We start from the raw sequence: 16,362 nt of genomic DNA on the forward strand, positions 1-16,362 counted from the left end.
GCCTTAAACGAGTAACTGGTGTGGTGTGTAAACATCAGCATCGGGGGGAGACAAAGGTGGCTGGGCATGGTTGCTGGCCATCGACGCCCGCTCGTGTGCCATGCGGGGCCCTTCGCTCGGTGCTCGCGAACAGCACCTGCACCCAGACAGTCTACGGGGGGATCTTTGTGTGAACGTGTGCATTGCTCAGTTGCCTTCACTTAAAGGAAAGTGAAACCAGTGCCGTACTCTGCACACATTCATCCGTTTATTCATCGGTGGCCCCGCGCCTTCTCTTGCTCGCCGCCGTGCAAAACGAGGACAAGCAACACGCGGGGGACTGACGGAGACATTTTTGCGCTGGCGGCAAATAGTATTATCGAAATGTAATGGATATAACATGAGCGTTTGGGAAGTTGTTATCGTGTTTTTTTTTTGCTACCAAGTAAATAATGAGGTCTAAAGTCTAACCCCGCGCGCGCACGCACACACGCACGCACAGAAACCAAACTCATTTGAGGGCCTTCATTCGGTGCTCACTAACAGCACTCGCACCCTGACAGTCTGCTAAAGGTTATACAAGGGGAAGGTCAGGGGTGATATTATATATGTGTGTGTGTGTGCATGGAGAGCGGTGGTGTCGCGGTTAGCGTGCTGCGCTCAAATCGAGTATTATCCCCCGCTCACGGCCAACACCAGTGACGATAATCTCAACCGGTCCCGGGCCTCCGCTAGGTTGACTCAGCCTCCAATGAGTACCCGGTGCGCTGTGTAAAAATATCCCCACTGGGGAGACAAGGGCGGCCGGTGCTCGCTAACAGCACTTACCCCCGACAGTCCGTTAAGGTTACACGGCGGGGGTCTTTGGGGCCGTCCATAAATGACGTCACGCAATTTTGGACGATTTTTTACACCTCCCCCCCTCGTCACACGGCGTCACAAAAAGACCCCCCCTAAAATATGACGTCACAAAGCTCTGCCCTCCCCCCCCCCCCAAATAAAACATGCTTGAAATCGCTTTAAACTATTGTCATTGTAGTGCGTATCAATGTGGCGCTGCACTCTGATGTTGTAGGAGAAAACATGAATCAAACGTCTATTTAATTAAGTATAACGTGTTGTCGATATTTATTAAAAGTTGCGCATTTTGATGTGACGTCACATTTCTCAACCCTCTCCTCGTCACACATCGTCACAAATGTCTGACCCCACCCCACCCTTAGGTGCGTGACCTCATTTATGGACGGCCCCTTTGTATTTGTGTGCACAGCATCTGGCCGGGGTGGCAGGCGGCAGCAATGGACGCTCACGCTCAAGAGCCTGCGAGCCGAGGACAGCGGCCGCTACACGTGCCGCGTGTTCAACACCGCAGGAGAGATCAACGCCACGTACCGCGTCGATGTCGTGCGTGAGTTACTCCCCCACCTCACCTCTCCCTGCCCCCTCACCACGCTGCCTGCCTCAGGGCTACCGAAGGACCCAGCTTGAATGGGGCATTTGCGGTGGTTTCAGAGAAGGGGCCATTCCGGTGTCGGCCAAAAGCGTTTGTAAGAAATTTTAAAAAATTGGGATTTTGTGATTTTGTCCCGCGGCCTCTTCGTGCTTGAGTCGTGACATTGGGAAAATGGGTGGGGGGGGGGGGGTACCTGAGTAGTGGGAGGGGTTGGCAGAGGAGTAGGCAGGGCCTATGGGCAGTTAGGTGGGGACAATGTCAAGGACAGCGAGGCCACTTGGGTGCTTGGTCGAGTGGCTGTGTCTGGCAGACGGAGGGCCTGCGAGCTCACTGCGTCCCAGGGTGAGCCTCCCAGAAATGCTGTGTGGCTTCCGTATATACTGACACGACACGTGGCGACACATCGATTATTCAACTATCAACTAATATTGATTCCCACGCTCACGGTGCGTGCATCAACATCACTCGTGTGATTTACTATTGTCATGAAATGTATGCAAATAGGTTGATACAATTAAATACAAATTCACAAACGAGACGGAACAAATGGCAAAACAATGCACACGAGATGGCAAATATGAGACCATTCCTTCATTGAATTGCAATACAATTCATGGATTTGTCGGAGGGAGTGAATTGTCGCATTGCTAACACTGGCACTGCGTGAGAGCCAGGTAAATGTAATCCACAGTGTGGTTCTTTGCCATGGGAGACATGGTACGGTGGAAATAATCCGAGAATTATAACTAGTGCAGACAAAATAAAAAGGACAAACCGCACGGATAAGGTGGATTATTACAATACAGACACCGTATCCATGTAAACAAATATGCACAAACTTCTTGCGATACTCAACGTGTAGTGCGACCTCTCTGTGCCAGAGGTCGCAAACGGGTTTTGATTCCTTACCCGTACCCTGTACCCGGCCGGGTACGGGTATCCATTCCCTACCCGTACCGGTACCCTACCCGAAATGAGTGACAAACGGTTACTCACCAGTGACTCACGGCCTACCCGTACCCGTACCCGGCCGCACCAAGGTCGCAAACGGCTACCCGTACCTGGCCGGGTACAGGTAGCTGGGTATCGGGTAGGGTACGGGTATCGGGTACCCGGTTGCGACCTCTGCTCTGTGCCAACAAAATATATCGTGTCACACTGCAGTAGTGCTGATAGGGAGCTCCACTAATGCTCCAACACCGCAGATGACGAGGGTAAGAATTGTTCTGCCAGATGTTTTTTTTTTGTTACACAACTGTGGCAATTATGACCAGAGGGCACAGATTTCTGGAGATTACAGTTTAGGCACCAAAGATAACTTGCAGAAACTATCTCTGTAATTGCCACAGCTGATATGCAACTGCGGGGAGCTCTGGATGTGAACAGTGGTTGCCCTGTCTCGTCATAGGGTTTGGAGGGGGTGTGGGGGGGGGGGGTCACATTAAAGGGGTCATGACCTCCACAATTAAGGGGCATGTTCCCTTCAGGCCTGTCAATTACATTTTTTTCCCTCCGCGTATATGTCACTTGTCTCCACAATCAATCACTATCCGTCATCTTCCGTGAACGCAATTAGTCATAGCAGGGTGTTTGTGAAAAAGGGCCGTGTACTTACTCGTCACCGTTTCTTTCTTTAGAACAATGGCATCACGCGCTCACTCTCTCTCTCTCTCACACACACTGCACGTGGTTCTTGCTAAAAGGTGTCTCAAGGTTGTAACAGGTGATGGGGGGGTGGGGGAGGATTTTTCCGGGCAGTGTTTATGAAACTGTCCGGCCCAGCGGCCTGTGTACGTGCGTTTTTTGTTGGGTGCAGCACAACGCACGCGTTTAGATTGCAGTCGCACAAACAATGCAGTCAATTGATCCGACTGAAATTATTTACCCAATGCTCACGAAACGCCCATCGAATTGCGCATGTGAGAATCGATGGTTTACAATCTATGCAAATTGCATGGACGTTATATGCCGAGACTGCGTTTAGGCTAATTGAGCGAACAAGGTCTCGCACCAAAGGTGGGTTGACATACAACGACCGTGAAAAAACTAAGCAAACCAAATTGGATGTTCTAAGAGATTTGTATTTTTTGCTAATATATATTGCATCGAATATCGGTCCCAAATAACGAAGAGTGACAATTCACGGAAGTTCAAGGAGATGAGGGTGGAAAGAATGAATTTCCCACGTGCCTCTTTGCTTTCATACAAACGCATTCCTATTGGATTGTGACAATGAAATGTACAAGCAAGGTAGAAAGTGCCAGAAACAATACACATCGGGAGAGTACAAATGAGAGAGAAAATGTTAATTCCTGCACGGGTCTGTGAATAGTAACAATTAACGAAATCTCATTTCATAGTGGTAATTCATCAAATCACTGGGATAGGAGGCGAGTCATTACATATATGAAAATCACTCTCATTTGACTATAAGTATGGTGCATTGGACCCATTGCGCTTACTAATCTTACACGTACTATGAGCGCACACGCACGTGCACACACGCAAAACAACTAAGACAAAGATCCACCGCATAGCCTTGAACAGATTGTTCGGGCAAGTCCTGTTAGCGAGTGGTACCTCTGAAGGCCGGCACGTCACGCGAGGGGGTGGGTCACCAACACCACACCCGGCGGCGAGGTTTTCACACCGCACCAGGTACTCATTTGAGGCTGAGTCGACCTCGGAGAGGCCCAGGACCGGTTCAAATTATTGTCACCGGTGTTGGCCGTGAGCGGAAATCAAACTCGTGTTGCCGCGTTCGTAGCGCAGCGCGCTCGTAACCACTACACTACCGCTTCCCCAAATGCACGTGCGCGCATGCTCACACGTGCACACACGCACACACATGCGTGTTGGGAAGCGAGGGTCGAGTTTAAATCATTCCGCGGCGCTCCCAGCTGCTGGGCACAGCCGCCTTGCACAGCTGCTGCCACGGGCCAAGCCGGGGGGATTTTGCCTCCAGGAAGGGGCTTGTGGGAAACGCGGCACCGCAATACGAATGCCCGGCTCTCGGCAGAACAAGACTCCATTTATCAGCGCTAACCTCACACCCACCACCACTACGACCAGAAGCAGCAGCCCTTCACGGCACCCAACTCCAACCAAAACCCCCCTCCACAGCACACGCGGCACTAGTCAGTGGCACACAGCAACCACCCAGCACCACATGGAACCAGCCAGTATCACCCAACACGATCTCAGAGCCACTCCACACCGCCTAGCACCACACAACAGGACCCAGCACTGCACAGGACCTTCCACAACCATCCAGCATCACACCGTACCACCCAGAACTACCCAGCCAGCACCACCATAGCAGCACTGCTCAACAGCCACCACCACCCACCACCACCACCACCCACCACCACCACCACCCACCACCACCAGCCACCACCACCAGCCACCACCACCAGCCACCACCACCACCCACCACCAGCCACCACCACCAGCCACCACCACCCGCCACCACCACCCGCCACCACCACCAGCCACCACCACCAGCCACCACCACCCACCACCACCAGCCACCAGGCACCACCAGCCACCACCACCCACCACCACCCACCAACACCACCCACCCACCACCACCCACCACCACCACCACCCACCACCACCACCCACGACCCCAATCGCGTGCCCAATAACTGTTGTTTTTTGTAGGGAAAGTCGTTTTGGGGGGAGAATCGAGAACGAGCATTCCTTGTCGTGTGTGATTTCCCAAAAGATTACCAACAGGACATTCTTGGGCCAATGTATCTCAAATAAGAGGGCATTAATAATGTTCATGTATATGCTTTTAGTTATAAATTAGAACCAGGCTTAATCTCGCTTCATAATCACCATACTTCCACCGGTTCAGCTATTAATGGACAAGTATTTTACTTTAATATTGGGCCATTTGTGTGCCAAATTCATAGCTCGAGTTGCTAATTTGAAAATAACTCGCAGATACATTCGAATAAAATACCGTAATAACTATATATGCACAAATATGTTTTCATTTATCAGCATATGGTATTTTCATACGAATATTATCCAGCATAAATTGTTGAAACAAGTTAAAACGCAAGCGGTTTTGACATTTTGGGTCTCATCAACAGTAAGTCTAGTTAAGCAAACATTCCTGTGTCACCAGATGTTGTTCACAAGAGCTCTCTCGCTGCAAGATTCGGACCCTGTATGCTACAACAAGCATTAACAATGAATGTGTGTTCTTTACACGCTTTTATTATTACTTATTTAACTCACTCCGTCTGTTGTATTCTCAAAAAAGAAATCTTGTAACTCAATTTTTACCCACTTCCCAATGTGCTATCGACTGCTAACTTGAAATACCTATGTCATACTAATGACAACACTATATTCTATCATAAAAAAAACCAAAACATATATTTTTTAACATTTTACACGCTTTTATTTAACTTACTCTGTGTGTTGTATCCTAAAATCATGTAACTCAATTTCAACCGTATTCCCAATGTCGTATCGACTGCAAACTTGGTATAGGTATGTCATACTGATGACAATACTATATTCTATCATTGAAAATTAGAAATATATATTTTTTACAATATTTTTTTACGGCTCTAATTGTCGACGCTCAACTCACGTTGCCTGTAAATCACCACGTGGTCCCCTACGTCACAGCAAGCCACGGGGAGCCACGCCCAGGGGCGGGGGAGGTGGAAGGAGGGGATGGGCGATGGGGGAGGGGCAGCTCGGACAGTACATTTCATTAAAGCGTGTTTTTTAAAAAAGTATTTTTAAATATGTTATGTATTCATATATGTCATATGTAATCGGTACACGTGTTGCCTGCAGCTACTAGATGTCGTTATCTTGGCCAGTATTAAACAAACAAACAAAACATCATCGGTTCTTGAATCAAATCACGACCATGACATATTCACTACATGGTGAGAAACAGTGAATCATTACAACACCCCCCCCCCCCAACAGAAAACAGTGGGAGAGGACACCACGCTTGTAAACTGCCTCTCATCTGGCTCGTTTCGCGAAAGTTCTTCCTAACTAACACAGCGGTACACAGTGGCCTTGATTGGCGGCGAAGTGGTTGGCACATTGTGCTACAAACCAGGTGACCCCGAGTTTCCATTGCTGGCCACGGCTAATCAGTGGTTTGTGATATTTCAGCGGTCCTGCCCCACCCCTCACCGACCTGCACTAACCAGCAGAGGTGGGACAAAGTCATTGTTATGCAAGTCCAAGTCGAGTTGCAAGTCTTTGTACATTTTGCCGAGTCGAGTCTGAATGTCATCAAATTCATGACTCGAGTCTGACTCGAGTCCAAGTCACATGACTCGAGTCCACACCTCAGAGGTGGGACAAAGTCATTGTTATGCAAGTCCAAGTCGAGTTGCAAGTCTTTGTACATTTTGCCGAGTCGAGTCTGAAGTCATCAAATTCATGACTCGAGTCTGACTCGAGTCCAAGTCACATGACTCGAGTCCACACCTCTGCTAACCAGCATGGTGAAATATGGTCAAACGACCCTCGTTACTAACATGGCAGCAGGCGGGGGGAGGCCTTCATACAGTAGTGGACTGACTAAAAGCTGCACATATACATAATCTAGTACTGGAATGCATAGTCCGCAGTACGGAGTGTATAATCTGCAGTTCAGTCCATAGCGTCTTCTGGATGTCCATAAAACGGAGCGCAACTAAAGGATAATTGATTTGTCTGTTGAGTCGTTTATTGCACCCCTTAATCTCTCCCCCACAACTTACCAGCCTCCACACTCTCTCTCTCTCACTCGCTCTCTCTCTCTCTTTGCCCAGAAAAATAATAAAAATGGAACGCCAAAATGTATCCAACTGTGCTGGGCGTAACAGAGGATATGGAAAATAATTAAATATAACCTTTTTTATATATATATATAAACACAACATTCCTTAGGTAACGTTACAGTAAAGTTATCTAAATGTTAAAATGTAATATTTCATATATAGAGCACATATGAAATCGCCACGGCAATCTGACTTTTTGTGTGTGCCTATTTCACTGCTGGATGATGTCATCTTCTTGGTTCTTTCGGTAAAGTCACGTAGAATGGAAATAATAAAATAATAAAAATAAAACATAATAAGATCATTCTCACGACGTTTCGGCCACAACGCAAGCAGCCGTCCTCAGGTGAAGACCAGGTCTGTCGGGGAGACAGCGTCTGCTGGATGATGCTTTCTCATTGCCATCGCATCATTCACCCGAGCTGATCCCACATCGCTTTATCTCCACGGTGTTCATCCGCGAATGTCCCTTCCTCTCCTTAGTCTACCATTCCGTAAATCGGTCTCATCCGTCCGCCATCGTGCCTGATAGCAATGACAATGTGCCCTGCCCAAGATCACTCGCTTACATTTTCGTGACGGGTCAACACAATGCCCCCAAGATGTTACGAGATCATGAAAAAAAACGGACGGTGGTGGGGGCGAGCTTATTTCTCTCACCAAGGCCATTAAAGTTATGGTTAAAGACATCGTTGCAGCACTCTAATAGGCATCTTAAAATAGCATCGACATCGTGATATCACCAGAGTGCTGTGATGGAATGCATGGGTGCAATTTGCAAGTATTTTATTATAATCAACGAAGCCTCTGACTCGTGTTAGAAAGCCTGGAACACACATCACTGGCACTGGACCCGTAACAGAAGGCAGTGTGCTGGTATTGCCAGGGGTAACAGAAGGCAGTGCTGATGAATCCGGAAAGTGCATCAATATCACCCATTCCCATGGTTCCTGTTCCCAAAGAACCTCACTCGTTCATTCCTGCACCCAAGTTAAGGGTCCGGTGTACGAGACTGCCTGTTTCGACTCACGGTGTTCCAGCACCAGCACCACTTTGGAATTTCCTTCCGTCATCTCTTTGCTTCCCCCGAGCTCGTATCACCTCGCTCAATTAAAAGCAACGTGTTAACTCTTATCTATTACTACTTTATGCGACGTTGTTGCCAGTATCAAAATGATGGAATATATATATAAGAATTGACTTTACCCTTTCTGGAAATAAAACAGATGTTTAGATTTTTAAATAGAAACCTTTTGCAAGGCATCAAGCCTGCATTAACCATGCGAACTTGTGGCAAAACATGCACACAAACAAGCTTGCTCTAATAATAAATGCATTGTATTTGAAACTGATTGGCCTACACCAGAGAAAGCCTTCTTTATGGCCTAGTCTCAACCAGTCTTAGACCATAGAATGACAAAAAGCGAACAGCACGAAGACAATGCAAGCATCAGGGCATGAAGAGCTTGGGTTGAAGTTATACATGCTTCATTGTTAGCAAGGGTACAGCCGAATATTTGTTGTATTACTACTTTTATAGTGTGTCCTGTTTGTTGCTGGTGGTGAAACGTTTCTGTCTGTGTTTGGAAGAAATATACATCTCTTTAAAAAATTACTGATAAACGTGACGATATAATCTGTTAGGCCGTTGGTTGGTGAAATGGTTTCACGACGAAAAAAATGGCTAGCTTATTGCATAGCCTAACCCGAAAATCGATTATTAATTACACATATACACACACATACATTTATAGACTAAAATATTGTATGTACACACTTCTATAACGGGTACCTCGACGTTGACTCAATTAATATTTATAATTTCCTCCTTTCCCATTGTTCGCACCTATAAAGGCTGGCACACCATACGAGGGAGTGGGTGGCCAGCACCACGCCCGGCCGCCTTTGTTTCCCTAGTGGTGATGATTAGACACCGCACCAGGTAGTAATTTGCGGCTGAGTCGACCTAGGGGGGCCCAGAACCGATTCAGATAATCGTCACTGGTGTTGGCCGTGAGCGGGAGTCGAACTCGTCCCGCGGGGTTCATAGCGCAGCGCGCTAACCGTTGCACTTCTACCTCGACGTTGACGCTCAATTATCCTTTCATAATTTCTCCTTTCCCCGTTGTTCGCACCACCACCACCGCCCCCCCCCCCCCACGCACCCAAATCCGGCACATCATCCGCAGAGCGCCTGCGCTCCAAGCCAGTGCTGACGGGCACTCACCCGGTGAACACCACAGTGGAGATGGGCGGCACCACCTCGCTGCAGTGCAAGGTGCGCAGCGACGTACGGCCTGTCGTGCAGTGGCTCAAGCGTGTCGAGCCCGGGTCGGAGCGCCACCACAACGCCACGCTCGACGTGGGCGGCCAGCGCTTCGTGGTGCTACCCGCGGGAGATGTGTGGTCGCGCCCCGACGGCTCCTTCCTCAACAAGCTGGTGATCGCGCGAGCCCGCGCGGAGGACGCCGGCATGTACATCTGCCTGGGCGCCAACACCATGGGATACAGCTTCCGCAGCGCCTTCCTCACCGTGCAGCCCGGTACGTCGGCCTCGGCAAATACCGCCGCTGCCGCCGCTGCTGTCATTGCCAACAATCGCCAATGCCGCCGCCACACCCCGACCACCGACCAAAACAATCACCGGTGATCCGGCCAGGTGGCCAGCTGGCTCAGCGTTGACAGAGCGAGCGGCGTCCGCAATCTAATATATGATATGTATCTACATTAAATCTAGATCCAGAGTTAGTGTTCATCAGATTACAAAAATTTGGAGGGGGCAATTGCCCGTCATGCATATCTTCTATCCTTCATCACCACACTATCCCTTGCCTTTTGCTCATATCACCGCACCTACCCCACATCTCCATCTTACTTCTCTTACATTATTTTCTTGTCCTGTCTATGATGAGCATAACAATCAATTTTAAAGCAATTATTAACACGCGCAAAAGCGCATTACAATTCCCTTTCTCACAGCACGCGTGTGCGCGTGCGTCTGTGTGTCCGTCCGTGTCCGTCCCCATCAGACCCAAGCCGGCACCCCGCCCCACCGAGCCCACGCCCGGCCGGCTCGCTGCCGTGGCCGGTGATCGTGGGGATCCCCGCCGGCGCCTTCTTCATCGTGGGCTCCGTGCTCCTGTGGCTCTGCCAGAGCCGCAAGCCCAAGGCCTACGGAGTGGACGCCGAGGACGGCGCAGCAGCCGGCGGCGGCGGCAACGTCGGCGCATCGTCATCCGCCACATCGTCCGGGCGCTTCCAGCGCGACCGCGCGCCCGAGAAGAAAGCGGCCGCGGCGGCCGCGGCGGCCGCGGCGCACGAAGACCTCACCAAGCTTGCACCTCCGTCTCCCTGCCTGCCGCCGGTGCCCGGCTCCCTGCAGCCCCTCGGCTTGGGGCTGCACGCGGCGCCTCTCGTGCCGCCGCACCACCAGCACTACCACCACGTGCTGGTGCCTGCGCACTCGAGCAAGGCCCACACGCTGGGCCGGGGCGGACACGGCAAGGCGGCCGGGGGCGGCGGCGTAGGGGCGGACGTGCTACACACGCATACGCACACGCACGTGGAAGGGAAGGTGCACCAGCACCACTACACCTACTACCAGTGCTAGTGCTGCGTGGAAGGAGCCAGCTGACGACTGCCATGAACTGAGAATTGAGGTTCACGAGCACCCGCGCAAGCACCGGATACATTAAGATAACAATAATAATAACAGCAACAGCGGAGATCGTCCCCCAATCTTCTCGGCCCGTGTTGAAAGCTGGGGAAAGTGTCATTAGCGATCGCCCGTTATGGCCAGGGTGACGAACGAGGTGTGGCCAGCACACTTCGTTCAGAGTGGTGTGGCTAGCACCGCTTGCACACTGCCCCTTTTCCTGCCCACCTGCGCACACGGCTCTGTGTTCATTCTCACGCCGAGTTCACCTAGATCCTGATATAAAGTGCCAATGATTTATGTTGAGGAGTCACAAATGGGTGGTACGGTGAGCTGACCACCGTAGCATCACTTGCCAGGCACACGCACGGGCGCACGCACAAACACGTGTACGCTCAGACAAAGAGCCTCATTTTAGACTGTTTGAATTGTCGGGGCAAGAGCTGCAAGCGAGCGCCTATTATGGCAAAGAAAGCGATGCTGGCAAGAGCACCACGTGTGGCTACCAGGGTTGTCATTATTAGGCTGAGTTGACCTAGGGGAGGGTCGTGCCAGGAAAGGAATCAGTTTCCACTGAGGTGCACAGCCATAGACAGTGTGCGTACACACTTGCTAACTTAGACGGACAATCACCTGTCCTCATTTAAACCCAGAACTAATATCAACAGAGCGTATACAAGTACAGCCCATGTGTCAGTCCACTGCTGGAAGAGTGCCTTTGCACAGCATGTGGTTTGTGGGGGTTATTTGACTATACTTGACCACGCTGGTCAGTGCAGCCTGTTGAAGGGGGTGAGCATGGAAATTCGGGTATATTACAGTACAGTACACCAAGGATTTCCCTGCTGGTTCAAAGTAAAACAATTGCATCCCTGATTCAACACTCGTCCTACCCACACGGCAACTTGATCTGGCTTGGAACGTTTTTTTGGTCCTACAAACGTGGCACAAAAAGAACAAAATCGTCAAAAACAAATGGTTCTGCTGTACCGATATTTAAACAAAGAACGAGTTCTTAAAACAACACTTTGGCCCGCACGCTCACGCGGTAGCACTATTCGCACCTCGCAAGGCGACGGGGTAAATCGGCACTTGTTTATTTTTTGGGAACAGTTGCGCTAATTGCAGACATGCGGAGGGGCTTGGGGGACCTTGTCTCGTGGTGCCGTTCTGAGAGCGATCGCGTAAACACTCGCTCCGCACCAACTCATGGGCAAAATTCAACCGCTCGCCAGTACGGACAGCTGTTAGGAAAATAATACGGCTCGCTGGAGTAGATGGGTCAACACACACGCGCGCGCACAGACACACATGGGCATGCATTAGCACGCCTATTATATACACAGCAGTGGAATGGTGTTCACTTAATTGACTTAGAGAAAATATAGCTGTTGATATATTCACTTTTCTCGGCTTCATTTCAAAAACGTTTTCAGACAAATGAAAATACAGTCATAGATCACGGATTCTGATTAATGGCATAAAATAACAGAAAAGCATATGAAGGTTAAACAAAAAAACGTAGCAACTGGCACTTATCACGGCGTGAAAAAGTTTTTTTTTCCAGCAATTCATCATACGAAGCAATTTTATTACTTTCAAGCAAGAGATGGATAAAACAAATGTAGTTGTTTTGCTTCTAACGTGAACCAACAAGCATCACCTGCATTATGGACAACGTCGCTCTTGTTCGACTCATGGTTTTGGACACGAAGAGAGTCTGCTGATGACAATCCAATTCAAAGCATTTCAAATGTTTTGCGAGACAAGGAGACTGTGGATTTTGCCTCTCACTGCCATTTGCCTTTAAAAATACAAGACTTCCTTCACTAAGCAGCCAGCGCCTTTGAGTGTCGCCGCCTTGGCTGAGTCAGGTAAATAAAAACCTCTACCCCAAAAAGGGAATTCAACACTGACGATGCCAACAAAGCAAAAAAAAGAAAGCAAAAAAAAAGCCACGCATTTTCTCAACCTCACTCTGCTTCTCTCTTTCATTCTAAGAAGAATGCCCTTGTCTTTAGCCCGTGGTCGTTGGGATCACAATTCTAGACATTTCCCTTTCAAGAGTTCTGGGGCATAGAAATTCCCCCCCACCCCGCCCCCCCTCCGTTTATATATTTATTTATCCGCTCCTTTTCTCGCCATGAGACACAAAAGGGAGCGGGCAGCCGTCTTGGTGTTCAGATGGTCCCCCCCGATATGAAGCATCAATGCCCCTGCTTGTGAGAAGGGCACACTGGCAGAGCGCACTTGACTCCGAGTCCCCCGTGGAAATAGGGGACCCGGCGATTAAGCGAGAGAGGGGAGCGGGCGAGTAGAAGCGACCCGAATTTGTTGGGAAAGGGGCCACGCATGTGTAATTGGGCGCTCGTGCGCTCACTCGTTCGCTCGCCCATAAAAAGCAGCGAAGGAGTGCTTTGAAGGAACGTGGCGTCGCATACCTCGGACTGCGTCGTAATTTGCTCGCTCGTTCCCCCGAGTGGAAGGCACTTCTGAGCTGCGCTGCTGGGAAATGTGTTGAGGTTTCAGAGCGCAGATTGGGAAGTGTTGCGCTTAAAACTGGATTTGTAAAAATGGCAACAGAGGATTTAAAATAAAAAGAAAGCACCTGCAGAAGTTGTCTTACATTCGAGTGTGTCTTAAATCTGAGGCTCAGGCGTAGCTGTGTCAACGGCATCATTTCAAAGGCTATAAAAAGTTGATTTTGTACAGAAAAGTATTTACTATGAATGGGTTTATATGTTTTGAGAGCAAAAGGGGTTTCTGAGCCACCCTACTTACATTTCTTATTGAAAACGTGTTATGTGTTATCTTCCAAAGTAATCACATTTGTAGAGCATACGATTATAATTCAATTGGTGCATGTTTATTCTTCTCAATGCAGTGCTGAATCAGATTTGTTTTTAAAAATGCTTTAGAAATATGTATGATGGTGGTTTAAGGTTAACCTGCACTTTAAGTTGTGAATTGTTGTGAAAGAATGACAGATCATCACTGAAAGTTTTAGAGTGGTACAGGTAATATCTGGCAACTTCTCCGCGAAGTGACATCACAGCTGTGCAAAGGAGTCTGGGTGTTTTCAAGATGGCAGCGACCAGTCTACTATGGGCTGTGGAACGGCATTGCATAATGAAGTTTCTAGTGAAGAAGGCTGTAAAAAGAGCTGAAATGTGCAGCAGTAGGTTTGCCCTACAGATCGGTGATGCGTGTCTCTCGCGCAACACCGCATTTGAGCAGTGCAAAAAGGTTTAATGAGAGTCTGCACAAAATGGAAAATATGTGAAAGCACATGTCCTGAAATGGCTGCATGTCTGACCTAAATGATTCTATGCCTCTGGCATGAAGGCATTATAACACCGGTGGGACAAATACGTGTGTGTATCAGGGGATTGCTTTGAAATATAGGACAAGCGTTAGACTTCACTTTACTTTAAAACTTTCTAAAACTTAAGTTCAGTTTCACCTTGAACCACCCTTGTATGTTGCAAAAATCCCCTTTCAAACATTTTTTTTATTATTATACCAAGCTCGCAAAATCCTACAGGACCATAAATATACAAAAAAAAATCACACGTGTTATTCTCAGAACTCCTTAACGTTTTGTTCCACTTTCGTAAAGAATAAAATAATCTTTTAAAAGTTAATTAAATGAGGATTCCTGTAGAATTTTACAAGCTGTTGTGAGCAAAAGCAAACCAAATGGTGCCGAGAATGAAAAACAACACCGCCGGTTATATATTATATTGCACAAGTTGCCGATGTGCTGTTGGGTTATACGGCACGACGTCCGAAGTTTCGGTCCACGTTCTGGGAGCTTCTTCAGCAACTTAATCCCATTGCTGGGAGCTTGTTCCAAAACATACTATTACCTTGTTACTGTCAGTGCCAGCATTTCAGTTGGGGTCTTTTTTTTTAAGCGCTGGGGGAAAAAAGATCAGGCTACGTTTTAACATCACTGAAATATGGAGAGTCGTTCGTAAAACGACAATCCCAGGACTCACTGACAGCCGCACAAGCTATCCTTCCTGGATAAGCTGCCCGTGACGTGGACAGAAACGTCGGACGTGCCGAACAACACGCGGCACGACCCGAACAACACATCGGAGAGAGATGCACAAGTACAGCTGCGAAAACCCACGCGGGAGTTATATATTTTACAAATGTCCGCAGTTCCCGATGGAGCATGTGTGTGGGCAGAGGCACCTGAGGTGTCTGTCGAGGAGACTGAGCATCAAAAGCTCCCAAATCCTCAACATAGATTCTCCCCGAATGTGTTTTATTGGCAAATTAGTGCACTAATGTTGGCATGCCGACAATCAAGCCAGGGCCGTCTTGCCCCTTCAGCTATGTTTTAATATCTTGAAACATAGCTATGATATCCCTGTGCCCCCGAACGCGCGTGTACAAAATAATAATATACGACTTGTAATTCTATACAGATGTTTAATGTTTATAGCTATATCTGTATTTATTTTACTAAAGCGAGATATATTAAGATATTGCATTTTCTGGAAAAGCAAGGAAGAAATATGTCAATAGTGTCCTTTTTTGTGCATTTGTTTAACTGAAGTATTTTGCTTAGGCAATTTGAAGGATTATTTCATAACTCGTGGGTGTTGTTAAAGATGTTGTAAACCTCATACACAATGTATTAACTGCTAAGCACAAGATAATTTTCTCGAGGGGGCTTTTCTCGATTCCCCTCTGGTTGGAGGCCCTTCTGCCAGCAGTGGCGTGAGCAGACCATTGCAGGGCTGCACCTTTACCTTTGTACACACCAAAAGACGCCACACTCCGTGGTGTACTAAGCATCGTGAACATATTTCTATGCAGGCATCCAAAATTCTCATTGTGGCCTTTATCAATAATTTAAAACGAGCAATAAAACCAGCAATATAGAAATGCATATTACCATGAAACCACTTTTAGACTATAAAATAGTATATATTATACAGTATATCAAGCAAAAAAAACATCTTACTGAAAATGCCTTACTGCATTGCATCAGAATGCCGAGTGGTTTATTTAGACCATTGATGATAAATGATCTTTACTTTTTGAATAATGATTTTAAATGTAAGCAGTTTCTCCTGAACCAGATGGATTATTACGTCTGTTTAATTTGCAGTCAAGTTACATTTGTAAATAAATTATGTGCCAAGATGATCATTTTCAATGTTTTTCTGTGTTGTGTTTGGTGAGTGGGGGGCTGGGGGGAGGGGGTGGTCCTCACTGTATGACATTGGCGAATTCATGACATTTAAAACAATATCTTGAAACATAGCTTTGGTATCTTCATGATATCTCCGTCAATGACAACCTTCATCCAGTATCAACAACGTTGTCAACGTCTTGCTGTTTAAGTGTAAACTCCATTCAATGGTTTACTTCACTTTCAACATTCACCTTGCCAGATGTGTCAAACAATCTCATACGCGCGATACGATACCATCTCGTATTTT

General features: G+C 47.9%; 1 protein-coding gene across 2 annotated transcripts in view; it reads left to right on the forward strand.

Annotated features, from left to right (window-relative positions):
• The window catches only part of FGFRL1 (fibroblast growth factor receptor like 1), a 102,811-nt gene extending 86,745 nt beyond the window's left edge, over positions 1-16,066 (forward strand). For both annotated transcript variants that reach the window (XM_061556467.1, XM_061556468.1), the window contains exons 6-8: positions 1,250-1,387; positions 9,435-9,788; positions 10,275-16,066. In XM_061556467.1, coding sequence (XP_061412451.1) covers positions 1,250-1,387; positions 9,435-9,788; positions 10,275-10,855 — 1,073 coding nt within the window. In that variant the 3' untranslated portion in view covers positions 10,856-16,066. The remainder of the gene's footprint in view (positions 1-1,249; positions 1,388-9,434; positions 9,789-10,274) is intronic.
• The last annotated feature ends 296 nt before the right edge of the window (positions 16,067-16,362 follow it).

Source organism: Lethenteron reissneri, chromosome 22 (assembly GCF_015708825.2).
Source record: "Lethenteron reissneri isolate LAM-NWPU_2019-01 chromosome 22, ASM1570882v1, whole genome shotgun sequence".
Taxonomy (NCBI): Eukaryota; Metazoa; Chordata; class Hyperoartia; order Petromyzontiformes; family Petromyzontidae; genus Lethenteron; species Lethenteron reissneri.